Raw genomic sequence first — 27,396 nt, 5'->3', positions numbered from 1 at the left:
GATAGCACAAAGACTGCAAATGTGGCTGGCACCGGAACATGGGAACTTTTGTCTTCATTCTTTGTGCACTTGTGAATGACACCACTCTGGGGCTTTGTGGGCAAATTGTCCCCATCTATTCCCAAACCTTGATTTAGATCCTGCAATAGTCTTGTAATTGTAATGAGAATTAACAGATCACAGCCCCAGTTTCTCCCTCTGTTACTGTAGTTTATTCTTATCTGCTCTGGAGATAATAGAGTGCAAGCTTGGAGGGTAAGAATCTCTCTATATGGAAATATTCTATTATCTGCATATAATGTACAACTAAAACAATCCTAGTAATATTAGGGACCAAATTTTTCCTTCCAAAGTGGTCATGCAGCTTCAGTTGAGGTAACACAAGTCAGATGAATTGAACTCTCATCATCATGTAAAACTTTGCCTAAAATACGATATGGTAATTCAAGTTCAAAGTACTAAATTACATGGTTGAAATACAAAACAATGTCTAATAAATTTAAAGTTGGTCTACTTTCAGAGTGGAAGTGTGTGTTCTCTCCCCTCCCAGCTGGTGGAAGCTAGGAAATCCACAAGTGGTTAGGACAGTACTTTGAATTTGTTTGCTCATGTTTGAAAATGAAGCTAGCCTCTCTGGAAAAGATTTTGGAATAGATGGTTGTTGTGATCTTTATTCCTGGCAAGTGAATTTGCCAACTCACTTACATGAAGATAGAGGAAAGTGGTGAGCAGTAAAGCAAAAGTGTATCTAAAAAGAGAAGTTATGCTAGCCTAGATGGCCTTTTCCTGGACCTTCTTATGTTCTTATCAATGATGGATTGAGTAATAATTGGCCTGAAAAGCAGCCTAATTCTTTATTTGGCCCTTTAAGGTTTGAATAACCGACATTTTCCTTCTCCCACCAAAGGCCCCTACCATTGTTAATGATGTTTTGAGGACCATATGTTTTGGCAATTTCTCTGCTGGGCTGGGAGCACCTTTGACTGCTACATTCGGCATTCTTATGTTCAATGTATTCAGGAAACACAGATTTAGAATGCACAAAATTGTAATTCAAGGGCACTGGAGATCGGCAGGACAATGAGACTCTGTAACTTCATCAAAATATAGTGGAGGGTAGAAGGAGGAAATGTCACCTTGATCTTCTCTGGTGGACGGTGTAGACAGAGCCTGCAGTTGTGGAGACTCAGAACCCCTGAGAGATTCAGATTTCAGATAAGCACAACATTTTCCAGCGCTGCTTATGCCCACAATATTAGCTTCCCCCATCACCAGATCTTTGTCTCTTCTTCCCACTCTCTGGTCCAAGGAAAGAATTCCAGCAAATCATTAATGAACATTTTCATGTATTTCTCATCAAACACATCATGTGAATTTGAATTCTGTCCCCCTCATACTCTGTTCAGTGAATTGTGTGTTTATTTTCAGCTTCCACAGATGAATGATAGTGACTGTAAAAGTCTCATTGCCTTTTCATTGCTGTAAACCTTCCCAAAATTGCATGCATAAAAGATATTGATGTTTCTAAAACTAGTTGACTGATAAGGTTGCAATAGAAATCAAAGGTGGCTTCGATATACAAGTGACAGCTACCATGATTTCAGATGTCCTATGAACATAAAAACCATACCTAATTTATTGAAAAGTTACAAATGCTGGAAAAGGCCAATGCAGCTGAAAAGCAAGGCAGTAAAGTTTGAGTGTGAGTTCGGAACCATGGCAAAACAATAGTGGCTAAGGTTTTTAAATATCTTTACTGTTATATGTGTGTTGTTTTCCAGAAGTGCCCAAGCTTCAGTGTGTCTGCTCCCTACCTGAAGAACAGGAAAGGACATATTCTGTACAACCTCTCAGGTTTCAGTGTGGAAGAATACTTAATCATGCCTACAAACAAAGCAAGGTAATCTTAAAATTTCTACAGGGCGTCCACTTAATAAGTTGCTAGAAAAGTTGTCTCAGCCAAATGGATAGCATAATACTCAGATAGTTCAGTGATGGGCCTCAGTATAAATCCCTAGGATAACATTGGTCTCGTACAGACAGATCATATGCTTGTCAGCTAAATTGTATATGTGCAATATGGGACTTCCAGCTGCACAGGCCTTTTGGCGCTAAAGGAGAATCTTCAGCATCTGTCCCTGGTACCAGGGTTTACATCCAAGTTGGATTAAGGCCAACTGGGGCTGCCTCCCACTGAAGCTTCCCATTACTTACACTTTCAGTTGGACTGTATATTATTTGGGAGGGTCAGTGGGACTCTTCCCCTCTTGCCATTCAGAGACCTCTGTTGGGGTGGTGTTGGCGGGGCCCCCAGAGTGGTAGATCTTGGTGTTAACATTGCACAGAGATCAATAGGATAGTTTGCACTTCTCAGAGCTATTGTTGCAGGTTTTCTGTAGACTCAGGCTGAATTGGGAATTTGCTGTATTTGCTGTATTGGGAATAGCTCTGGCCATGCTTCAAGATTTTCTTTGCAACCCTAAGAGCTAGAAAGTTACTTTTTTTTTTTTTTTTAAGTGAAAATTCAGATTCTGATATAAGGAGCTGAGGCCCGAGACATAGCTCCATGTAGTGTCTATGCCTTAATTCAGCCTGGCTTCATTGTCAGCCACTGAAGAGTGACATAATTTCAAACATTTGAGCAGGTGCAACTTTATCAAGAAGAGTGAAGTGTTACACATACACATGAAAAAGTACATTAAATTGATTGGTACACAATAAAACGGAGAAAAGGTATGTTTTTACGGTTAATGATCAAAACACATTTTGAATGTTGGAAACTGTTGAAGGTTTAAACACTTTTATGAGGATCAAAACTACCTCATATGCTAATAACCCCTTTCTTGCTCATTAGCTTATTTGTGTTTTCCTTTTCTGAAAATACAGACCTTATCTGTGGTGTTCTAAGGGGACTCACTTGCTTGAAGGCATATACTATTCACTTGCATATAAGAAGCACATTAGAGTTCTCTTTCAAATATAAACATGGTGATTATATGGGGCTAAACTATACTTACAACTTTACATGTAAAACATAATAAAGATGTTTCTGAATTCTGAGTTGCAAGAAAACATTCCTTGCAGATAAGTGGCTCACAGATAACCTAACATCACTTTGTTTTGTATTACTAGATATGGAGGCTGGTCTATTGGTGCAAAAATATCCCCTGAACTTCAAGACCTAAAACTGAATAAAACATACTCTAAGCCTCTGGCTAAGGTAAGATGTGCATATATAGTCCAATCCCTGTTGGAATGTCAAACTATTCAGATTCCTGGCTTAACATATAATAATGTAATTTTAGAATCCTTGTGTTTAAAATTGGGGGAAAAACGACTAGATCTTTCAGTCAATTCCTCTGTCCAGGATTGTTATATTACACTGCGCTTTATACACTTCAATTGTAAGTAACTCAAATGGGGGGTTTTCATCACTTCCCTTGGGAGATTATTTCACAATCTAATTGAACTCACTTTTAAAACTATTTCCTGATAGTCAGCCTAAATGTTTCTTTGTTTCCCTTTTATTCCTACTAAAATCAATCTCAGAATTGACTGGAGTATATTGAACTATCAATTCTGTTTTGCTGATGGCTATTTCAGTCCTGTGATCAATAGTCTTTTCTTTTTAAAACAAAAACAAACAAAAAAAAAACACAGCAGCAAACAAATTAAAATATACATAGCAATTTCATTGCTTTCAAAGAGTAAAAATGTGGATGTCTGGAGTAGCTACTCAAGAGAAACAAGTAAATAATACTTTGCACTTATAAAATGTTCCTAAAATAATTTACAAATCTGAGTATGCATTATTCCCCTTTTACAGCTAGAGAATTTGTGAAGTTCACGTCTTCCATGAGGTCACATAATAAGCCAGGGGCGTAGCACCCAGATCTCTCAGCTCCCAGACTTATGTTTTAACCAGTAAATCATACTTCCTGGCACTGTACCTCACTCTCTCAGTTTTCCTGATTAACTGGTTTGGAGCTGTTCATTAGAGGCCACTGAAGGAATAATCCTGCATCCACCAAATTCAGAGAGATTTTTTTTTTAAAGGCCATTTGAAGTGCACTGGAAATATTTCCGGAGAGGACAATGTAGAAGACTGGATGGAATCTACAGTTCAGTGGGGAATAGGCAGTCTAGCAGATTTTATTTAGTTCACATTGGCTATAAGACCTTCCTAAGACTACCTGAAAAGTCTTTTTAATGTTCATACAACTGTTCAGAGAACTACTAGAGTGAGAGTCCAGCAACAGCCTCCAAGGTGTGTTTCAGGGTCTGCAGCCTCCAAGGAACTGCAGCCTCCAAGGTGTGTTTCAGGGTCTATATGGCTGACCTGTATTTTGTGTTTCTGTTGAAATGAAGGGCACTGAAGAAGTGAGTTGTCTCGTGTGTTAAGGGAGATGACCTTTGAATGCTAAATTGGAGCTGGACAGAAAGAAGCATTGGCCTTAAAAATTTTATATAGGTTGGAAAGAGGATAAAAACTCAAGTTTCTTGTTGTTTCTTGTAAATGAAGTAGAGGTGGAACCATTTACCCAAGCCTTGCTCCAAACTATCAACAGGGAAGGGAGGTTAGTTATTAAAATGGGACATGGATACACTCCTTTTCTGACATTTGGTTTGCTGCAATCCGTGAGTTTTTATAAAAGCCACTTGACAACTTTGCCGTCTGGATTTGTCCAGGAAAAAACCCAACTATTTGAATTTCCATTTTGTTTTTTTATGGTCCCTCAGATTACTTGCAGCTTTGAACTCTTGACTTGATCAATTCATAATCAAGCAGTTGAGTCCAATATAGTGTGTTTCTCTGGCTGCTGTTCTTTGTTTGGTTGGTTTTTGTTTTGTCTTTGGCACCTACTCCACCTGTCATCAGCACAAGGATAAATTATAGTTCTACGGTTAGTGAGTGAGCTTCATTTTTCAGAGCCAAACATAATAGTGCATTAGACTTATAAAGGGCACTGTGTTATCTAAACTACCTCCTTGAAGTGGCTTTCAACTGATGTAGTGTCAAATTATTGCATTAACCTTTCAATAATTAATGACCAGTCTTTTACTTTGACCTTTCCTGCGTGTTCACAAGACAGTGAATGTACCATTTACATAGCCTTTTCTGAACAAAAATGGAAAATTTGCATATGAAGAGACTTACTGTACAATTCATTATGCTGCAGAAAACCTATGAGTCCTTCACAAATTATTCCCCTCTACTTCAGGGTGTGCATGACAGCCAGTTTCCCACTCCAATTTTAAAAATACCCAGACAAAATATGGAAGGTGGCTAGCACCTTAGGAGCATCTTATTCCAGGTATATGACAAAAATACACTCACAGTGTGTATCACATACCAAATGTGTTTGAAAAAACTCTGGCATGCGACATTCAAAGATGACTGTTATTGAACAGACATGTGTAGCAGAGCTCAACAGCTCATCCCTTCCCCCAAGTTGTGTTGCGTGTTCATTGTCTCTATTGGTAATCTGAACTATAAAGTGCTGTAGCAAGGTGACTTGCTCTTTTAAGCATCAGAGGCTTGGGGACAGCTAACCCTAATTACTGAAGAGCACTCCTGAGCAGGGATCAGGCAATTCCCCTATAAGAGCTGCAGGGAGAGGAGGATGCTCATGGAAAGACAACCAGGGAGCAGCAAGAAGGGAGAGTCTCTTGCAGTGGTCCTTGATATGAGGAAGGGAGACAAGCCCATCTGGAAGTTTGACTTCTTTTGGGAGAGAAGGCCCGAAGGCAGGCCAGGCCTTGCATCTTCTCCAGCTGCTCAGGCAGAAGAAAGAGACAGCTATCAGGGAGGAGAGACTCTGCCCATCTTAAGGCTGAAGTGGAAGACTTTTTTCTGTTTGTGAATTTCATGTGGAAAAAAATCAGACTCTCCAGAGTGCTATAGTCATTGGATTTGTGAAACCCTCTGTGGAGTTTATTTAGAAGCCCCGTGAAGAGGGAAAGTGAGGCAAATGGCTGCTTTCAGGGCTGTTCTGAGGCCATGAGGAGGTACTTGGAAGGTGACCAACCCATTGACAGTGCTATATAAGTGCTAAAATTCATCTTCAGACGTGTATAAAACTTAATGTACAAAAACATCTAAGCAGCCCTAAAGACAGTTGGAGTTCTTGTTGTGGTCTGTAACTAAGATTTTTGGGGGCACCACCCCGGGTAGGCTTTTCTCTAGTTTGACTTCTCAATACCTATTGCAGTTTGGTTAGCCAAATTGTCACAGGTTAGCATTGCACTGAGGCAATCAGAAATAGATTGGATCCCAAACCGGTAGCCTATGCCCATTCACCATGTAATTCTAATTTTGAAAAAGAGATTCCCACTGTAGAAGAAATTTGTCAGACCATGAATGGAAGATAAAATGATGTAAATTCACAATTGGATAGCATTAATGTAAGGAATACCCAACTGCTCTTCTCAAAGATGTTCTCATGGATGTTAACTGTGATCTACCCTTTTCAGTGGAGATCATGTACAATCACCTTGGCAAAATATCTGGTGTCCATTAAAACATTTTACTTTGTCCCCTGTGATATTTGTAGAAATATGCATGTAGACGAATATATGTGCATATACAAACACACAACTATCTATGTATTTCTATGGCCCTTATCACTGTGATATCTGAGCACTTCATAGTCCTTTACGGAAGTATTCCTTTTTGCAGATGGGGAACTGAGGTACATAGATTAATTGATTTATCCACAGTCACACAAGAATTCAGACACGGATAGATGAGATTAAACAGGAAGAGGACATTACAGAGATGGGACTCAGGTCCAGATGTCCTGAGTCCCACCCCAATGCGCTATCCCTCAATCATGCGTACTACCGTAATTAGGTTCTACCACTTATGAGAATTAAAACAGGTCCTGTGATAGAAGAGAGATTTTCCAGGGCTTGGTATGTCAGACCCAATTAGAAAACGAAGATTAATCTGCAATTTCTTCCCCCATATTCCCTTTTATCCCCAAAAAATTTCATCCATTTTGCAGTATTTTGTCTAGCAAAATTGTGTGGTATTTTGGATAGAACTAAATATCAATACTTGTTTTTCAATGTTGTGGTCACTTAAATTAGTTGTGCTCAGGCTTTTGAAAAAGAACCAGATGCATCCTCTGATGCAGATAATAACATAAAGGACTTTTTTCTTTTTGCCAGATTATAAATGATTAAATAATCTGCTTTAATTTGGTTATTTTCTGATGGTTTGACTCAGTTACATAATTTTATCCCATTCTTGGATGAAGAATGCTGAGAATGCTCTGAAGATGCTGTGATTCTAATTATTGGACTTTTAAATGTATTGTTACAGACAATACTATATTGTCAATTTTTTTGCTTTCCTTTTTATTTTGGTTACATTATGAAATTTACTAGGATATTCTGTGAATACTTATTGAGACCTCTCCCCTGCCTCCAATTAACTGAGGATGTGTCAGCAGAATCTTGCATTATTGTTTTTTGTAATTGCTTCTTTTTTTCTTTACAATGTGCATAATTGCAATGGATTCCATTATGTACGTTTAACATTCTTATTTGGAAAGATTTTACTGGACTAGAGAGAGGAAGAAATGAGATGTTGTGCGGGGGAATTGGCTCCTCTTGCTAACTCAATTTTGATTATGTTCTGGCACGTGGTTGCACAGGTGGCCAGGAAGTGCAGAGATCTGAAGGTTGAGTATCTGTAGAGTGTTCCTGTACTTGCATTCAGGAGACCTTGGTCCTATTTCCTTTCTATCTTATTCTTTTTTTCTGAACCAGCAGGGACTCCCCTGCTGATTAAATAGTGATTCTGATGGATTTCAATCTTTACCAGTATCCATCCCACAACTGTTTGGATAGAGTTGTGGTGTGAGCATTTTAGGGTGTATGTGTGCAAAGTAAATAATTATGGGGGAGTTCTTATGCTACCGATTGGAACATAGGAGAACCCTAAGAGCCAAAAACAATCCCCAATTCATAATTCTTTACAGTTAGTAGCTGCATGCTAGAGCTAGCTATACTTTAGAGCTGTGAGAGAGAGAACTATCCTTCCAAAAGTGAAACTCTTTTGTAAATAAAGATTCTCTAATCCCTACAAATAAATATTCCTTTTGTGTAAAGAAGTTAAAATGGTTGCCATCTAATGTCTGTTTGGTGGCCTATGTGAAATGAGTTGGTGAGGGTCATCAGCCCAGGTTCCCTGGACAGGTATCCACCAAGAAACCCCACTATGAAAGGAACTCATCACTACTTTTGTTAGTTGTCTCCTCTGAAAGAGATGATGCTATTTTCTCACCTCAGGAGGCGGTAATTCCATTAAAGCCTGAGGCATATTGGTCAGGCTGTGGGACAGAAGCTTGGGTTGTACCTGTACTTGGAGAAGGGCTGGGTTATGTCAGAAAGACTTTACTTTGTTGGGGACAGAGCTGCATTGTTCAAGAAGGTACTTTGCCTAAACTCTGAAACACTGCCCCCAAAGCTCCTCGTTGGGCAGGGGGAGCATGTTTCAACATCCATTAAGAGCAGTAGTATTCATGCTTTTCTATGCCTAGGAAACTCTGCTGGATAGATGTTGATGGTAGGTGACTTATTAGCCTCTTTCCTCCATGCCAAATATGAAGTGGCTAGCATCATTAGTTTCATGCAGTCCTTACCTTTGAGTCCTCCTTTCCCACTCACCTTTTCTTGAGCATAGGGTGCAAGCACACATTAGCCCTAATTGTTGTGTTTTCTATTGCTTGCAGATCTCATTTTGAAAGCTTAAAATAAAAATTATCTGTTTTGTTTTCTAAATTTTCCCACTGGGTTTCAAATTAATGTTACCTTTTCAGCACAAATAGGAGAGTTATGTGTTTCATGTATATTGATGTAAGAGGCTGGTTTAGGTGATCCACTAAACCATGAGTTCTCTTCTTCTCTGGTTGCTAGTTGGATGGAGAGCCCTGGAATGGAAAGGGTTGACAATCACTGCACTCAACCAAAGGACCTCTACAACTCATTGGATTGTGTTCCACCCAGAACATCCCATCCCATGAATGTGGCTCTTCCGAGGAGCACATAGCTCCTGTAATCTTACATAATGTTGGATCTGAAATTCCCTAAAATCCCAGGGTATTTGCATCTGAGATTCTGGTTCAAGCCATCTTTCATATAATATCTCTGTTCTCTCTCTCAGGTGTGGTACAACCAGAAAGATTTCCATTCACTGCCATCTTACTTAAATCAACTCAACAACCTTATTCTGTGGCTGAATTTGCCTTCTTCTGTGGATTGGAGACAGTATGGTAATATTTTTCAAATTTCAGTTCAAATGTGCATTCATCTCTTTCTAAAAATGCTGATAGTTTTTAAAAGTAAAAAATTAAAATCAAATTATATAAGTGTGAAAACTTGTGGAGATATTTAAGGTCCTCCCAAAAGGGCAGCAGTAGATTTGCAGACTTTCAGGGATGCTATAAGGAGGGGCATAAAATATTAATGTAACTAAGAGGTTATATGTGCTACTGAACTGATTTATGTGTTTGGTGCAGTAATCACAAATTACTGTGATCCATAACTATTTAATGAACTTCTACAAAATTCAACATATTTATTCTATTTTGAAACATAAGCAATCCCAAATATCAGACTATTTTGAAAGTGGTATTGCATGTTGGGTCCTAAGCTCAACCTGGGACCTAAGCTCCTTGACATTTGAGGTTAATGCTACAAAACATGTTGTGATTATTTTTTTGGTGGATGGCTGTTTGTGGGTGGAAAGCATTTTTACAAGTACAGCTTTATTGTCATATTTCTGGAATGGGTTTTGATGACATCCTGTGGGATAGATTTTATAAACATGCTACTCTGATGTAGAAAGTAATCATTGTATGCTCTCAAAGAGGAGAGAGAGAGATTGAAAGTAATTTTTTAAAAAGTGGTGTTCAAAAGGTTACTAGGGATTATTGAATTTCAACATGGTAGGCTGTTTGTTAAATTTTCTGTACACCTTGGATAATTTCAACAAGAGACTCTGTGTTTATGGTGAGTACAAAATATTTTCTAACATATTGCTGAAGAAGGTTTTTAGGAAGCTTGTTGAGATGTATAATCCTGCCTTGAGTTAAGGCCACTTTTTTCCCTCTTTTCAGAGGATAACTTTTCCCTGTCAAGATGAGTAGTAGTACTGTTGAATGTCTTTCTTTAAGCGTCAAGGGAATAATTGGACCCCTCAAAAATGGGGGGAAAAACCAAGTTCTCTTCCTACCTTAACAAAATAGTTATTTTTTTACTGCAAGAGACTCACTAGAATATGAAATAACATAGTTGTGCCTATAATGCCAAGCAGAGGGGAGTAGCCATTGTGGTGTGGAAACAAATCTTGGGATAGGTTGATCTAGAAACTTTTAAAATCATCTAAATGATAGTTACCCTTTATAAGCTTTGGGCACAGTGAAAATGAATCAGTTCTTTGGGAGAAGGAAGGGAGGTTTTATTACAGATATTGGACCAAGTCCTTCTTGCTTTACTCCCGTGAGTAGTCCCATTGACCCCCATAAAACCAGCTGGAGCAGCCCTACTTTGGCATAGGTCTGAGTGACAGTTCATGGGTAAGTGGTTAATTCCAGCTTCCCCTCTGTCCTTTCCTCACATAATAGAGGAGCTGTTAGAATTTTAAGGAAGAGAATACATGGGATGCCAGGGTTCTACAATAAGGTTCTGAGGACTAGGTTAGAGAGGTCTTTTGTTTTAGCTTTTACAGTACCTTGTTTTGATTAATTGTTTATAAAGATTTGCTCCTGATAAAAAGGCCTTACTGATTTCTGCTGTCATCCCAAAATGTTAGTCTAACCTTGACTTTACTAAGTTTGTGTGTGAGAATGGGGGGTGGGGATGGTTTAGTAACCAGCCAAGATTTTCTCTTGAATTGTTGTCCAGCAGTATTAATAGCAATGGAATCTGGTCTCCCTCTCCTCAAAAAGCTATGTTCTTTGGAGAGATGTTGACATTTCTTTCTTGTTCATATTCACAAATATCAAATATTACTTCACTGTGGAACAGCTGCAAAGTGCGAATTTGTTAGTTTCACGTAGTTTTAATTTTGAGGCACTTTATTTGAGTGGATTTTTTTAAAGAACAAGTGCATCTGCTGATGCAAATGGAGGTTTATGGAGATACCTTATGACAGTGGTTTTCAACCTTTTTCCATTTGCGGACTCTAAAAAATATTGATTGGAGGTGCAGATCCCTTTGGAAATCTTAGACAGACATTGTCTGCAGATCCCCAGGGGTTCACAGACCATAGGTTGAAAATTACTGCTTTATAATGAAGGAGCAGCAGGTGACCAAAGTCAAAGTACACCAGAGTTGATAGATCAGTGGCCTGTTTTGATATGGCAATTGAGGAATATTTCACTATCTGAAAGTAGCCTCTCTTCAGCATTCCTGTGGACAGCAAACCATGACCCTATAGTGAACCAGATCTGTTTCCTCTTGTGTTTGAAGACAAACACCACCCAAATAGTTCCCGCACAATCCACTAACCTATCCATTTCACCAGAAGCTGCAGGTGTTAAAGGGAAATAAATGTTATTGTCTTTCACAGCAGGTACAAAAAATGATAGTATAGATCAATGCTCACCTTGGGTTACAAATTCTGTGAGACAGCATGAAAATGAAAAGTTAAGCATTAAAAATCTTTTATTGGTGGTGGGGAGGGGAACTTCAACACTAAAGGAAAAATGTGCTGTGTTTCTGCATCGTGCCACATTAGAGCTATGCTTGGCAAGTAATTCAGTGCACATAATATTATTTTGTTTTGGAAATTGTATTTCAGACAGGCTGTATCTCCAGGATTAGATAATATACTTACAGAGTTAAATAATAGTAAAGGGAACAAGAAAATAAGAGGTTTAGGCGAGCAAAAAGACAGTTTTGGCCTAGAATGGAAATACGCTAAACATCGTGGAAGCAAATAGGAAGGCCTTTTCCCCTTCCCCCCCCCCCCCCCCCCCCCCCCAAAAAAAAAAAAAAAAAAAAAAAGCTAACAATACAAGAAGGAAGAAAGGGTGTACTTGTAGTATTCTCTGGTGATATCCAGTGGCCACATCATATCCCTATGTCACTATTCAAAGAACAGGAATCTGTGAGCACAGAAACATTTGGGGGTTTTGTATGCAGTGGCCACCCGTTGCAATCCTTGAATTAGAGTTGTAGCTTGTCTATCTGTTTTAAGCCTCGTACTAGGGGGTCATTGTAAGCCCATTATTGTGTCCTCAATTATTTATTTAGGCTGGGATATTTTGAAGCAGCCTAAAGGAGTTAGGCATTAACTCCCACTGACTATCAGTAGGAGTTGTCTGCCTAACTCCTTAGGCTCTTTTGAAATCCCAGCCTTAAACCTTTAAAAGGGGTCTCACTAAGAGCCCTGTGCTGAAGATCTTGTTATCCTTGTCTGGTTAGTGGGAGCAGGAGGGGAAATAAAATGTCAATCATCAATGAGCTGCTTCCAGTGAAATGCTCCATAATATTAAAGTTGTAACTCACAGTAAATAGAAATGTCTCATTAAACACAAACATCCTGCAAATACTCTTAGAAATTTCTCATCATAAATATAAATTCCCTCCAAGAAGAACCTGTAAAAAAACTAGGATAACCTATTTTTACCACTATTACAAATAAAATCCATCAGTGGCTGGTGTGGAAGGCCGCTTATACTCTCATGAATAAAGAGTGCCTAGTGTCTCTGCCACTTTGGACTGCTGCAGTCCATAATACTTTGGTGGTGATATTTTACATCCCTACATGGGCCGTTTCATCTTGAAGCATCCCAAAGGGACTCTCAGACTACTTATATCAGCACTACTGAAATACAGATATCCTTGGGTTGGAAAGTGTTAGACAGGCAGACAATACACAGCGCACTACACAACAGACAGAGCAGGGAAAATTTTGGCTAAGTAATGGGGAATACCTCTCAAGCTTTCAATGCCTAAATGTGGAACATGGTATATGACAAAAGACCAAAATGAGACTTACAAAAAATTTTAATGCAGAACCCTTAAAATGGTGTGGGATTCCTTCCTTTAGTGAAAATGACTTTAGTTTCCCGAGTCTTTATTTTGAGATAAACTATTTACAAAAGTGAAGAAACACCCTAATCTGTGTGGAACAGTCAACTTTAAGACCCCAGTGATTACTGTATTTGGAAATGAGGGCCCTTTGCGTGGTATGTTACTTAGACAAATGCTTACATTAAAGAGCAATGAGATGAAATGCTAGGTCAAGGCATCAGGGAATGTAAAGCCACAGAGGGCCCCATTTTTGGGGTCCCCTGTACTTAGGTATGCTCTCAGGGCTCAATTCCCTAAGGGACAGACTTAGCTGCCTGACAGAGACAGTAAATGAGCATGAAGACACACTGGAGCTAATTCTTCCCCTCCAACAGTGTGAAGTGCTACATATCGTTGGCCTTCTCATTGCATCCACAAACAAAGCCTTTGTAACATCTGGCCATGTGTTGAGGGCTGGAGGGTGGGAAGCTGGATTGTGTAAGAACTGAGCTAGCCAAAAACGTATAGTGCTCTACACCACCTGTAGGAAGAAGGCAAGTTTCATCCCTGGCTTAAGTGTCTATCATGCAAGTTGGACCTGGCTTTCTTTACGGCCAACAAAAGAAACACTCATGCTCAGTTTTGAAACTTCCTGGGCTTAGTGAGAAACAACACATTTTGGACCAGATTGGCAGCAAACTACTGGGTAGAGGAGAGGTGTTTGGAGATAGGCAACGCCAGTGGGAACTCACCAAATCAGCCAGGCGTTTAACAGGGTGGAAACACACCGACTGCTACTCCCTTGAAAGCGTACATGTGCTTCCCCTGCTGGGGCTAGCTGTGCTATCCGGGGTAGAGAGTGTGATGCCATGATGTCCACCACCCTCTCACTCTACTCCCTCTCAGTCTAGCCTCTTAACTAGCAACAGACACTTAGCTGCACAGAGGCTCAAAAGAGGGGAGGTTCCTTGTGCATCTTTGCAGGGCTGAACCCAATCTGGCACTTGGTGAGCCAGATCCACAGGGTATAAATCAGTCTAGCCTCTTAACTAGCAACAGACACTTAGCTGCACAGAGGCTCAAAAGAGGGGAGGGAGGTTCCTTGTGCATCTTTGCAGGGCTGAACCCAATCTGGCACTTGGTGAGCCAGATCCACAGGGTATAAATCAGCAAAGGACCTGGTCCAACATGTATAATGATTGAGTAGAATACATTGGAGTAAATCTATGTTCATGTATTCATATAGAATATCTGCAGAAAGAAAGATGTGTATATGATATCTAAGGTAACAAATTTTCTTTTAAACCAATGTCTGTTGAGAGCCACAGTACAATAGGTTCTGTATGTTTCCCTGATTCAAACACCTTCACTCATAACTACAGTTCCACCTTTATATAGAATGTATTTCTGCAGCTTTCAGATGTCTTTTCTTTTAAAATAATTAAATGTACAGGATTGTGGATATTTTTCTGTGTATATAGAAGATCAGAGGCAACCCATGGGATTACCAGCAAAAGAATCCATAATGAAATTATCTTCATTCCCAGAGTGATGCTATTTTCAGTGATGTTCTTATGGGAGAAATAATTTCTTTCTCTCCTCCTTGCCAGGTTATAATCACACATTTTCATAGTTTTGGTGTCTCATTTACACAATTGATTATAAGAGGTGAGTTTTAAAAAAAAAAAAGTCCCAGCAAAACAATAACAAAAACAAGTCTCTGTAGCAATTTGCTCCGGTACTTGCTTTATCTTTCTAAGATCATTAGTCTCCGTCGTGACACCAGTTTAACCAGGGACACGGGTAACTGTGATACTTTGTTAATTGAATTTAGTTGTGCACAAATGCACTGATACGGTTATAGGCACTCTGTTACTGGAATGTTAATGATCAGATATGACAACACCTGCAGTTGAACATCTTTGGCCCTGCTCTACCTGCATTGACCCACACACTGAGCTAAATGGGGCTGCACGAGTGTGAGGGCACAGTTTGACCCTTTGGTATTGTGTATATATAGAAAGGCAAGTACTGGCAATCAGGCTGGAAGCATGACTATAGAAACATTTTGGGAATCCAGGTGGCCCTTGCTGGTATTGAAAAATGGTTCTGTATTATTGTTAAAATAGTGAAAGACATTTTAAATTATTTTACAAATCTGTATTCCGGTGGGGAAGTATTGGTTTTCTACTCATGCAGCTGCTGTTTTATAATAGCTCAGCTGTCAGTCGTCATCTGCCAGTTGAGAATGTCCCTTTCTTATTACAAAATGATTCAAGCCCCAAATCCTAGCCCCAGCACAGAGCTGTGTATTGGGGCATTCCCTGGGGGTAGGGGACAGATAAATGTCCCTCTTTTCCAAGCCATGCAGTAATAGTAAAACTGCTCTGTGGCTGCTGTTGTGGCCCAGCCTCTTGGCTGGAATAGCCTCTTCAGCCCCTCACATCCTTATCTCACTCCTTTCCTTTCCCCCCCCCCCCCACACACACACACACACACACACACACGGAGTAGAGAATATCTAGCAGGTCTGCAGAGGGAGGAACCATCAGTCCTGCCCCTCCCTCAGTCCCTGCTTGTGGCAGCACACCAGGATCCCAGCAGAGCTGAGTTCTGCAGTTGCGCAGGCTCTCCGAGTACAGCCCCTCCACACAGTAGAATCACACTCATTCCTAGCAGGAGCAACTCTCCATGCCCTCATGGAAGTGGCTAGGATTCCTCAGAATCAGAGGACTATAAAGGGACCGCAAGGGTCATCTAGTCTAACGCCCTGCCAAGATGCAGGATTTTTTGGGTCTAAACCATCCAAGACAGATGGCGATCCAGCCTCCTTTTCAACTTCACCAGTGAAGGAGCTTCCACAACCTCCCTGGACAGTCTGTTCCTATGTGAATTAAATTTCTCTGAAAGGTACAGCACTTATATTGATAGCAGGAGAAACTGAAGTTCCCCTTATGTCCAGAACAGGTGTAACACACCCAGTGGCAGTGTTACGTTCCCTACATTCGTCTGCTAGTGTGCCTCAACCCTGACAAGGTGGGACCTTCTTAAAGGGAGGGGGTCATTCACAGGCATGAGAGGGGCCCGTCTTTATTCCCTCGCAGTGCTTTTTCCTAAGCTTGCTGTCCAGGATTTCAGTTAGTGCTAAATCTCATATCAGGTGTTATGATGTGTACCCTAGGAATAGCACTGAGTCTTCCAGTTCATTCAGCGTAGTCTACTAAATACGGAAATGGCAGCAGCATTCACTTACTAGTTTTGGCCTAGTGGGCTGACAGGGTGCTGACCCAAACCAGGCCTCCTCATGTGGTACTGCAGGTACCTGCACTCAGCTCCCTCCTGAATTTTCCAGTAATTAATTCAAAGCCTGGAGTACTCAAAGTGACATTACCCATCCTCGAGGTCTAACTTACTAAGTCTTTAAACAATCCAGTCTCCTTTAAATCTTCAGGCTCAAACCTCTCTTCTTTGGGCTTCCAATTCACTCTTGTAGGACACTCAGTTCTTCCCTTTGGTTAAGGGAGTTCACCATCCTCCTTTTTTCACTGGGTCTTCAGGCAGGGAGGCTTCCACCTGCCATGCTCCTCTCCAGGCTGTCTGTCCTCTCTCTACCCCTTTACAGCTGCAGAGGCATCTATTTTTGTCTCCACCCCAGAAGAACTGATTTGTTTAGCCAGGTGACCTGCCTATCATGTGACTGTGCTTGTTTTCTCCTCTTGGGGGGGTGAGCTAAGCGTGTTATTGGTGAGGCTAGATCCATCATTCCTTAAAAGGACAGTCATGCTGTGACATGGGCCTAGAGGCGAAAGAGTGTATGCCTTACCGATTTCTGATCCATTCAATCTCTCACATCAATTGTATGTTGAAAGAATTTCAAATTCTGGTATGTACTAAAATTTGATGCTGCAATTTTTTTCTCTCGGTTTTGTGAAGGTAGCCTTCTAATGTACAAGTATTTTTTGCCAAATGGGCATGATTTTCCTAATATCTGATGGTAGGAAGCAACTAACATAATAGAAACAAGTACTGGCAGATAGTTCAGGAATTCCTGATGCTGCTTTCTAGGGAAGGTACTTGCCAAAACACCACATCTCCCACCATACACTTTTGACAGTACATTCCATTTAGTAGAATAAACAAAAAGAAAGCAAGAGACTGACTATCATGGCATCACACCTCTTCCCTATCAGCAATGAGGCTGCCAGGGTTGGTAACAATGATTAATATTCCCTTTTTGTTCCTGCGCTGTATGCATTTTAAAGTCATACACTGAAGACTATAAAGAACAGAATTCAGATATAAAGAAATTTTCCTCAAAAAATGTGTCTGTACAGGGAACTGTCTGGTCAAAGACCCAGAGGGAAGGAAGGAAAGGAAATTTCTGAAAATAAACTAAGAAAACAATGCCTTGCATGTTGATGAGTTCCAGAGGAGTAGCTGTGTTAGTCTGTTTTTAGCAAAACAGCAAAACTCACCCATCCTTGCGTGTGTATACATACCTACCAAACTGAAGTTTCCACATCATGCATCCGACGAATTGGGTTTCTGCCCATGAAAACTTATGCACAAATAAATTTGTTAGTCTTTACGGTGCCGCAGGATTCTCGCTGTTTCGCTAAGAAAACAATGTTGTTTTTTCTCAGACCTGATATCTCAGCTGAATAAAGACATACATGCAAGGCCTCACACATTTCCAAATCCATGATTAGATTTTTGCTTAGTGTAAATTCTGGTGCTTGTGCTCAGTGTTAGAATGGGGTGATGCCTCTTTCCTTCTAACAGATGTCTTCTGTATCTTATAGAGGGAGCACGTATCCAAGCACACAAAACCAACCACTGGAGTAGTGGTTCCCAGTCTCAAGTGACTGTATCGCAGTAAATCTAACCTTCATGGTGTTCAGTTTTCCTAATATTCAATTCAGTTACCTCTGTAACTGGGACATGAAGATTCTAATCCTGCATTAGGATTTGCATGGATATCCGAGTCCATTCTTGAAGATTCTTATGTAGAGGATTGAGGCATAGAACTAGTCTTTCCATTGACTACAATGGGCTTTGCCTCAGACCCGTAGAAAGGAAGTTATGCTTTGCAGCACAGCAGCAACATCACATTTTTTTCTCATCCATCTGATTAGTGGTAAGGCTTGTCTCACTTTGTTGATAGCCGCTGCCATTAGTCAACCTTGGGGGAAAATACCTGTGGCTTAGTAACAGAGCAGAAACCAGCAACTGGTTTCCGAAGTTATGACCCTGTAAAAAGATGCTGGCAATTCTAAAGAAGATGCAGAAGTATGGTAACAGAAAAGTTACATGATTTTTTTGTCATAAATGTCCAGCCTACAAACTGGTTCTGTATAGGCAGTCTCCTGTGCCCAGATACAGCCCCATTGACTTAAATGGAGATTAAGTTTGTCGTATCTCAGGGCCTTAGGTTGGGATTTTCAGAAGCAATTAAATGACTTGGGAGTACAAGTCCCATTGACTTTCAATGAGACTTGCGCACCAGAGTCACTTACATGCTTTTAAAAACCCTACCCTAAAACATCACTGTAAAAGATAATGTTAATGCTTCTATTCAAAAGACACTTTTTATGGGATATCAGTGTGTGGCCTTGACAGACACTGAAGTTTCTAAGGAAGATACTTTGGAACCCATGGAAACATTCTAGTGCAGTAAATCAGCAGGACAGAGTGGTATTGAATTCAGGTGTGAAACAATCCATTTTATATTAAGAAATTTATGAAAAGAAGCAGTTAGGACTGGAGCTGAATCAATCACATCAGTCAGTGCGGCATGACGTTGTTTTCCTCGGTGAATACCAATTTTGTAAAACTTGCCCTAAAGACTGTTCATTCAAGTCTTCCAAATATATTCCATGAACATCCCCGTATAAAACACAATACACATCCATTAAACAGAAGCTTTATTATTTTGAACCTCCTTATTTTATCAATCATTTACATTCGTTGATTTGAGTTATCACTCAAATTTGAAGAAAGAGCTTTAAGATCTTAAAAATTATGTGCTTGGTTTTCAGTTTAACAAAAGCCATTATAGCAAGTCTACACATTAAAAAGGCACATAAAGGGAACTAAGCAACCAATATGTACATTCCATCTCCTACTAACAGCTGTGTCAGGATAAATATATATGTAAAGTAAGAGGGCCCTGGTGATTAGAAATGAGAACTTTAAGAATTGGTTAGAAAATTTAAGTTTTTTTAAAGAAATACGTGAAATATTTATGGATGTACCAAACTACATTTTGCTCATTTTCATATAGTATAACATTTTATAGCTCTATTTTTGTATTTTTCAATTTAGATTATATGGAATTATTTTCCAATAAAGTACTAATTAAGAACCATATTTAGTACTCTGGAAAGAGAGGAACTTGCAGATTGTTCTGAACTAAGCATAACAATGACATACGTAAAGACAATTGACCAAAGGCAGAGATTCAGCTCCAGTTATTTGTGTTCATTTAATAAAATAAAACAAAAAAAAATCAGTTTCTTTGTTTCATCAGTGTTCTGCTTATGGACATTTTGGAAATAGAAGGCAGTTACCCCAATAGTTCTATTACTAAGGAGGCTAATTACATTTTGTGACTATCCCCTTCATTGTGGATTTCACATTTTATTTTCAGTTCTAAGACTTAACGAGTGAAGGGTAGCCCTTTCACTAGTTTGCTTTTTTGGTAAATTTTGTATCATGCTACTGTGTTTTTTCCTGGAAATTGTCCCATTTTCTTTGATCTGTGTTTATTTTTTGATCTGATATAACATATTTATGTGATGGGATCTAACATAGCCTCTGCTAATCCTCATCTAGTAGTGGCTTAGTCATTTTGCACTTTTGATAGTGTTTCCTCTTGGCTTCTTTATTGCATTCAATAAATACAGGCCTTTGTGAATTCAGAAGAGAAGGATTTTTCCAGGCTGTTGAAAAACTTCTATTCTTTTGCTGTAAAATGTTTGATGCCATTTCCTCTATAGTATTATTTTGCATGTTTCACTAATTTTATGTTGTTTGATTTGATCTGGAAAATTATTAAAAGTGTGGTTGATTTTCCTTTATATAATCTCTTGGTCAGGTTTTCAGCAGGTATAAATTGGCATATCTATGCAAATTTACATCAGCTCAGGGGCTGGCTCTATCTAGGTGAAGCCATCCTTAGCACGTTTGGGTACGTCCCAATTACCAGACTAGCTGCATCTCAGACCACTCCATGTCCCGTTCAGAACAGCCCACCCAGGTGATAGGTCTTGCTACTTTCACCTCTCAGGATGGAACCATGCAGCTGCCTCTCTGAGACCAAGTCCTGGGCACCAACTGTGAATGTCTCAGCAGGTTTGACTGGATTTGGCCCCTGTCCAAGGTACTCATCTTCAGGATCTCTAATAAGCGGTTAATTACAGTGACCAAGCAGGCTTCATAAAGCGAAGTATTATTTATTCAGAATCAAGGCATTCATAGAAATAGATCTTTAGACAATAAACTATCTATCTTGCCTAACCCCTCACCCTCTCCTTGCAAGTTTAGGTAGATCCCATTTGTCCATGCATCCATTTAGGGAGCTGGGATGGCAGAGAGCATCCCTAGCAGTCTCTCAGAGTTTTTGCCCTCCCCACCCCCCAGGTTTCTCAGGGCCACTTTTCGCAGAACCAAAGATCTTCAACTCCACTTTCCTGCCAGTGTCTCCCCCCTCTGTGGCTTTGCTAGCCAGAGCCTGACAAAAGCAAGACTTCAGAGGAATTGGCTCCTCAATTGCCTTTTTGAACATCAGACAATAAGTTTTATCTGAAATCATTGTCCATTTTCCTGCCCTTCTGTGTGCCGAACTCCAGATGGGTTTAACTTTTAGAGACCAGGTAACCAGCATCATAACAATGAGCAGGTAAATTGGGGTGAAACTATATACAAAAGGTTAGAAAACTAATACAGCTATATCCCATAAAATAGCTTTGCCTCTCCTCCCAAAAAAGATAAGTGAATCCTGCGCCCCGTAACAATTTTGAGTTTGTGGGAAAATAAGCAAAGTGATTCTTTAGCTACCTCCTTTTAAATAAGATGTGGGATGGGTAGTCTTCATGCTATAACTTGCTTCCAGCTGCAGGAGAAGTAGAGTCCAGCTTTCCAGACATATGTCCAAAATACAGAAAACATTTCAAGGGATAGTTATCTGAATAAACTGAGTGAGAGGTCTTGGCACCATTAGGATTTTTGTGAGCATTTGTTGAATTTAAATATAATTTAATTAATTATCAGTGTACCTTTGGGAAGTGAGGGAAATATTGTCCCCATTTTACAGATGGGGAAATTCAGACAGAGTATGAGGTCTGCATTTTCAAAAGTGTCCACTGATGGTGCACAATTTGAGATGACTGAGGACTCATTTTCAGAGGTACAGAAACTCTTGGCTCCATTGACATCAATTGGAGTTGTGGGTAGTAAGCAATGCCAAAGGTCCAAATTCCAAAATTATTGGGCACTGAGGAAAATTTAGTCTGTATCGACTTGATTATAAACCATGCACAGAGTCATTGTGAGATCATAGTAGAGAAAGCAGGAGTCGCTTGCTTTCAGATCTGTGCTCAGCCCATTAGACCACTTAGCCTCTTACAGTATTGAGTTATTTCTTCTTGTGGCTGCAGGCCACACTGGCTGCTCAATAAAGGAATCAGATACTTGCAGGCAGCTCTGCCAGCAGCTGGGAGGGAACTTGTGGCAGCTGTAGTGTCATTAAGGCAGTGCTGTCAGCACCACTCTAACAGTTGTGAATTGGTCTCATGTTCCTTCCAGAATGCGGGATCCATATCAGCAAATTTAATGATATCCAAAGGCCAGTCCCACATATCTGTAAAGCTACCATGAATAATTTGTGTCTTCTGAAGTCTGTCAGTGGGTAAACTTTTTACCTTAGCTATAGGTATACTTCAGTTTATGTTCTAGTGCCCTGATCCCACAGAGAGCTTAAGTACATGCTTAATTTCAAACACATGAGAAGTCCCACTGAATTCAATGGGATTATTCACATGCTTAAAGTCATGCATGTGCTTAAGCATTCTGCTAGATCAGGTCCTAGCTCTGCAAGGAGAAGGATTAGACACTCAACTTAAAAAAAAAATTAAAATCTGAGATTTCCAAGACTTAAATCAGTGGGTGAGGTCACAAGTTTCCAGGATCCCAAGTGCTGGCTTTATGTATCTACCTATATGTAGTATTTCTAATGTGCCTGTTAATGTAATGTCTAGGCACAGGGCTACACAAATTTGTGATATGCTTAGAATGAAGCCCGAACTTTTTGAGTTTCCAACACCATAGGAGTATAAAATTGTGCTGAAAATCTTAGAAGAGCTTCATTGTTCAGAATTTTTCTTTTCTTTTGGACCTGCTGCTTCTTCTGTCACTAAAGTGAATGGAAGTTTTGCCACTGATATGAATGAGCTGAGGTTCAGGGCACTGGTTAGAAACAGAAAGCTTAGATGAAGATATTAATGAAAAAATTAGGTGCTTGCAGGGGTAGTGAAAGGAAATTTAACCAATCTTTTTCAAACTTCAGAATAGGCTGGGTTCAACTTGAGTTTTAGGTGATGGTTTGGTTCAATTTTTATTTTATCCAAATGGTTTACCCATTCCTAATCCAGTAGGAGATTTATCTATATCCAACAGGATCCCAAATGCGAGGCATAAATACAGCCTCACTTCTAATATACACCCATCTATCCATCCATGTAAAAGCTTGGAAAACGTTTCTGAGGAATAAGCCCTTTTTTAACAAAGGAAAGATTGTTGTAAAGAAAGTTTCACTAAAGTTTCTCTAATATGCCTTTTTCTGCTTTAGACCAATAACAACTATTGCTTTTTAAAACATTAATGGCATAAAAGAAAAAAAAATCAAAATGTAAAGGTTTACACAGCCCCTTTGGACAAATGAGACAAAAACCTCCCACAAATAGCACATGGGTCCGTTGGGAATGACTCAAAGCCTAATTGTTTTGACTCTTATTTTAATAACAAGCTTTGGGCATGGATGTGCAGCTTTGAGATTTTTAAAGTCTCCGAAGCATTCTTGGTTTAAGCTTCTACTGTTCAACATTTGACTCAAAGATGACTTTCCCTTGATGTCCTGTTTTAATTTTTATTTGCTTGACACTGAGGAACAAACGCATCCAGGGGATAGGACAGTAATCTAGATGTTTAAGCTGATTGTGCCTATTATGAGAATCATGCTTAGGTTTACCTTGGAAATGCATTTGGACCCTAAGCAGTTGTGATATAGTTCATTCATATATCTGGCCCCCTGAGGATTTCTTTCCTTGTTAAAACAAATTGGCAGATCCTAACCTCAGATGAGGTTGGTTGTACCATCAGAGTGGTGCCAAATTGCTTTTAAAGCTGCCCCAATCAGGCTGCTGTCGGATTCTCTTCAAATAGTGTAGTCTGTGCCAGGAAGAACTCAGAGATCAAAGGGCTACAGTCCTTGCTCTGACCATCCTTTCTTTTTACAGAGCTCTGGCTTCTCAGCCAGCTCTGCAGCTCCTCCACTCCAAACCCTAGTAAATTCTCAACACTGAAGTGTAATGACTTTTTATTACAAGTGTACTAGTTTTCTACAACCTCACTGTACACAAAAGCCAACACAAACATAGGACTGGATATCACACTAGCAATGTGCTCAGCCACCCAAATCAGGCGTTTTACTACTTAATATGAAATCCTAGATTTTCAAACCTTTCATTTTCTTTTATTTTGTACTTCAGCTAGAGAACCATTTTCTACAAAAGAAATCAGCCTCATACAAAATCCACAGGTGTGATTTAAACACTGGTAAAATACCAATCATTCCATTTAGGTTTCAATAACAACCTTCATAACTAATCATGAAAAGAGAATACGTAAAGTACAGAAATTACCATCGACTCCCTATTATCCTTCTTATGTGAAACAAATCCACTAATGATATATAACACAATTAGACCCACTTCTCCAATTCAAATGCAAGAGAGCTGACATTATTTTCCACAGTAATCCGTATGATGCTGCCTAACACTAAGTGGTATTTTAACCCATCAGAGCTGGCCACAGGGCCCACAGATGGGGGGGAGAGGCGGAAAGAGTACACTTTACTGGGGTCCGGAGGCTCTGGGAGGCCGAGGGTATGTGTGTGCGAGGGGGCCCGTGTTACAAGTTTGTACTGGGCCCCAAAAAATTATGTTGGCTGGCCAGTTCTGAACAGTCATGGGAAGGTCAGCAGGGATGCTGTGGCAAGGAGGAGGGACAATCTGTAGAGAGAAGGGTTGAAGGGGACTGGCCATAGCTTGTCCTGCTTCCCTCTAGCCAGGAGTGACTTCACCTTCTTGATCTGTGTGTACTATTTACCCTGCTCCACCTGCCCTTGGTCTCACCTTTGTCCTAATGCTGAGAGACATGAAGAGAAAGATACTGCAGAGGAGAGTGATTGGTATGGGGCAGGTCAGAACAGAGTGCTTTGAGTTGGCTGAGCACTTAGATGACACTCAGTAGGACAGAGCAGGATATCAGCAACCATCAGACTCTTCAATTGAGTGTTAGGATTTTCCCTTTTTCACTGTTGTGAGTGATCCAGAGATATTGAAGGGGCTTCTGCAGGAGAAGTGATCTTTCAGGAGTTTGGAAGGTGGGGAAACAAGTGAGTATCCAATGATGAGTCAATGAATGGATGAGAGAAATGAGAATGAAATTGACTTAGCTCCAGGTTATCATTAACTTTCATTGGTGTTCTTCCAAATGGCCTCATCTGCCAACAGATATGGAGATATAAAATAAATGAAGGATGCAACATCTCAGTTTGTGAGCTTCCCCAAAAATGGACAAATGAAATAACTAAACTATTATTATTATTATTTAACGATATAATTATATTTTATTACATGACAGTGGCTCTGTTTTCCTTGGCAATAACAGTTCTTTCAGTTTCAAATTCAGCCAGTGGGGAATCAGATTATTGCCTTGCAGAACAGAGAAGCTGTTTTATTATGGCCTAAATATAAATACAGTAAGTCCAATTAATAGTTGACCTGGAAGCGGTACTTTTTAAGGATGACTCCCAAAATATGCTTCAGTTAGAGCTATGTGAAACTCAGTTTACATATGTATTCCAATGTGAAAAGTAATGTTTTTGCAAGAATTTCTAATTTTATTGATAAAAATCAAAACTTCACTTTTTGCCAGTAAATACATTTTTTTTTTGATTTTGCAGTGAAAATATTAAAGCTCTCATTTTGAACAAAATGTGAATTTGCTCCAAGAGGGAATGTGCCTTCTATTCCGGGAAATTTTCCCCCCACCTCAACAAAAAGAGCAAAATGAGAATTGTCTGAGGCTGAAAACTGCCTTCAGTTTTTGACATAAACATTTGAAGTGAAAAATAAAATAATAAAATCAACTGAAGGTTAATGTAGAATACTGGCCTAAATTCCCCCCCTTACATAACTCCTGTGAAGTCAACAGTGTTTCTACGGAGGATAATCTGTAATATGACAATGTGTCTCAAAAGCCTTGCAGGATCAAGCCCATACAGAGAAGTAAACTCCATCCCTCATTGGTTAGTTATATTAGGTCTATGTTCAATATATTTTAAAAATATAACATTTTTGCACAATTGGAATTTAAAAATCAAAGGGCCAATTTGCAGCCTTAATCCCTGAACCTGAAAGCTGTCAATACTTGAGTCACGAGCGTCCTCAATTATTATTGACTAGATCACAGACTGGTTCAGAATCTCTCACAATTTCACAGCATGTGGTCAATTTGCACAGTCAGAGCCTTAATTCTGAAGCTGCTAACACCATTCCTCTATGTTAATGGCACATTGAGATATCTAGTAATGCCTACCTATGAAAGTGAGAATGTTCAAAATGAAGTGATCTTTCTTTTGGTTCCTCTCCTTTTCATTTTGCATCATTCTCTATTTCTCTCTGTTGCTCTTTCTTCGTCCACCTCATGTTGTCATATACTCTGCCGCTTCTACGGTCTGTTCACAAAACAAGTTCTGAAATAAATTTGGAACTGGAAAATCACAAAGGAACTTCCCACATTTTATGAGTGTCTCTCTTTTTCAAGACTGATTAAATTTCAAGGTCTGTTAATTCTAGAGCTTGTAATACTGAAGTGGGGTTTTCTTAATTTCCCTTCACAGGAATCACGGTCTATAGCCAGCCATATGGAGGAGCCTTGCTAGATGAGGACAAAATGTAAGTAAACTGTTAATAAATTCAAAAGAAAAGCCCCAATGGCCAAATAATGAATGTTGCAGATTAATAGGCATGTATATTGTATGCAGTAATTTAGCTCTGCACAAATCCTTTCCAGTAAATCATTTAGCTGTGCATTCCCACTGCCAGTTTATTGTACATGTGTGTATGATATAGATTAGTTTGGAGACAAAAATTAATAATATATAACTTACTGTTGTACTTCATCTGTTTTCTCTTCACAAAGTGTTTGCAAGCAGGACACAAAATTCTCAAAGGTGTTCATTATTTGGGATGAGTGGTGAGGGTTTCTACATGAAGATGTTTATCCTCTATGAAAAGGGAAAATCTTGGAATGGGTTCATTATAAATATACATTATTCAAACTTTGAAATATGCGCTTCAGTTTTTAGTTACATAAGTCACACTGTCTTCCTGTTCTGTGATTGGATTGATGAGGACAGCATGTACATGTTTTGGGATCAAAGTGCATCTATGTGTTCATTTCTGGGTTAATGATGACTCAAGATTATCAAATATGAGGCTGAATTGGAATTATTTAATCAAAGATGATCAATCAGAAATTAGTACAGTACTATACAGAATACGGAAAGAATAGATATGTTACCAACCTTTTGTTGTAAAATCAAGAGCTGGGTCTGTCTCTTCTTCACTCTAACTGGGAGGGTGAACAGTTTCATTCCCCAACTAAGTTCCAACACCAATGTCATTATATCGGGTTTTCAAACAGAGACCCTCCTTGCCAAAAAAACCCATATGTTCTGATGTCGTTTCTATACATTCTCGGTTTATCTGATTTATGTGTGAAGGTATAATTATTTACCACTGAGAGGATTAACAATTCATCAAGATAATACCTTTCAGTGGGTCTTTCTTCCCCCATAATCATTCTCCCCTGTTGATTCCCTAATAGGAGACATCTGCTGCAACAATCATCCTTTCTCAGTTTTGCAGGTTTATATATGTGTGATGTTGGCCTCTAGGGGAACCCCGCTGAGATAGTTTTAACAGGGCAAAACTGCAAAGAATGGTGCAGGCAAACCCTTAAATACTGGTGGGTTTTCTTCCATAAGATAAATCAAGCAAGCAACAAACAGCTTCTTATCAC

The 27,396-nt window shown here is 39.5% G+C and overlaps 1 protein-coding gene across 1 annotated transcript in view; it reads left to right on the top strand.

Moving 5' to 3' along the window:
* ABCA13 (ATP binding cassette subfamily A member 13) overlaps positions 1-27,396 on the top strand; it is a 239,364-nt gene that overhangs the window by 139,377 nt on the left and 72,591 nt on the right. Inside the window, 4 exon segments of the mRNA XM_067550331.1 lie at positions 1,782-1,900; positions 3,133-3,220; positions 9,173-9,281; positions 26,213-26,267. Coding sequence (XP_067406432.1) covers positions 1,782-1,900; positions 3,133-3,220; positions 9,173-9,281; positions 26,213-26,267 — 371 coding nt within the window.

The sequence above is a fragment of the Emydura macquarii genome, unplaced genomic scaffold (genome assembly GCF_026122565.2).
Source record: "Emydura macquarii macquarii isolate MOO-44397 ecotype Brisbane River unplaced genomic scaffold, CSIRO-AGI_Emac_v2 contig_1263, whole genome shotgun sequence".
Classification (NCBI taxonomy): Eukaryota; Metazoa; Chordata; order Testudines; family Chelidae; genus Emydura; species Emydura macquarii.
The sequence above is the reverse complement of the archived record's forward strand: the minus strand, read 5'-3'. Positions and strand labels throughout refer to the sequence as shown.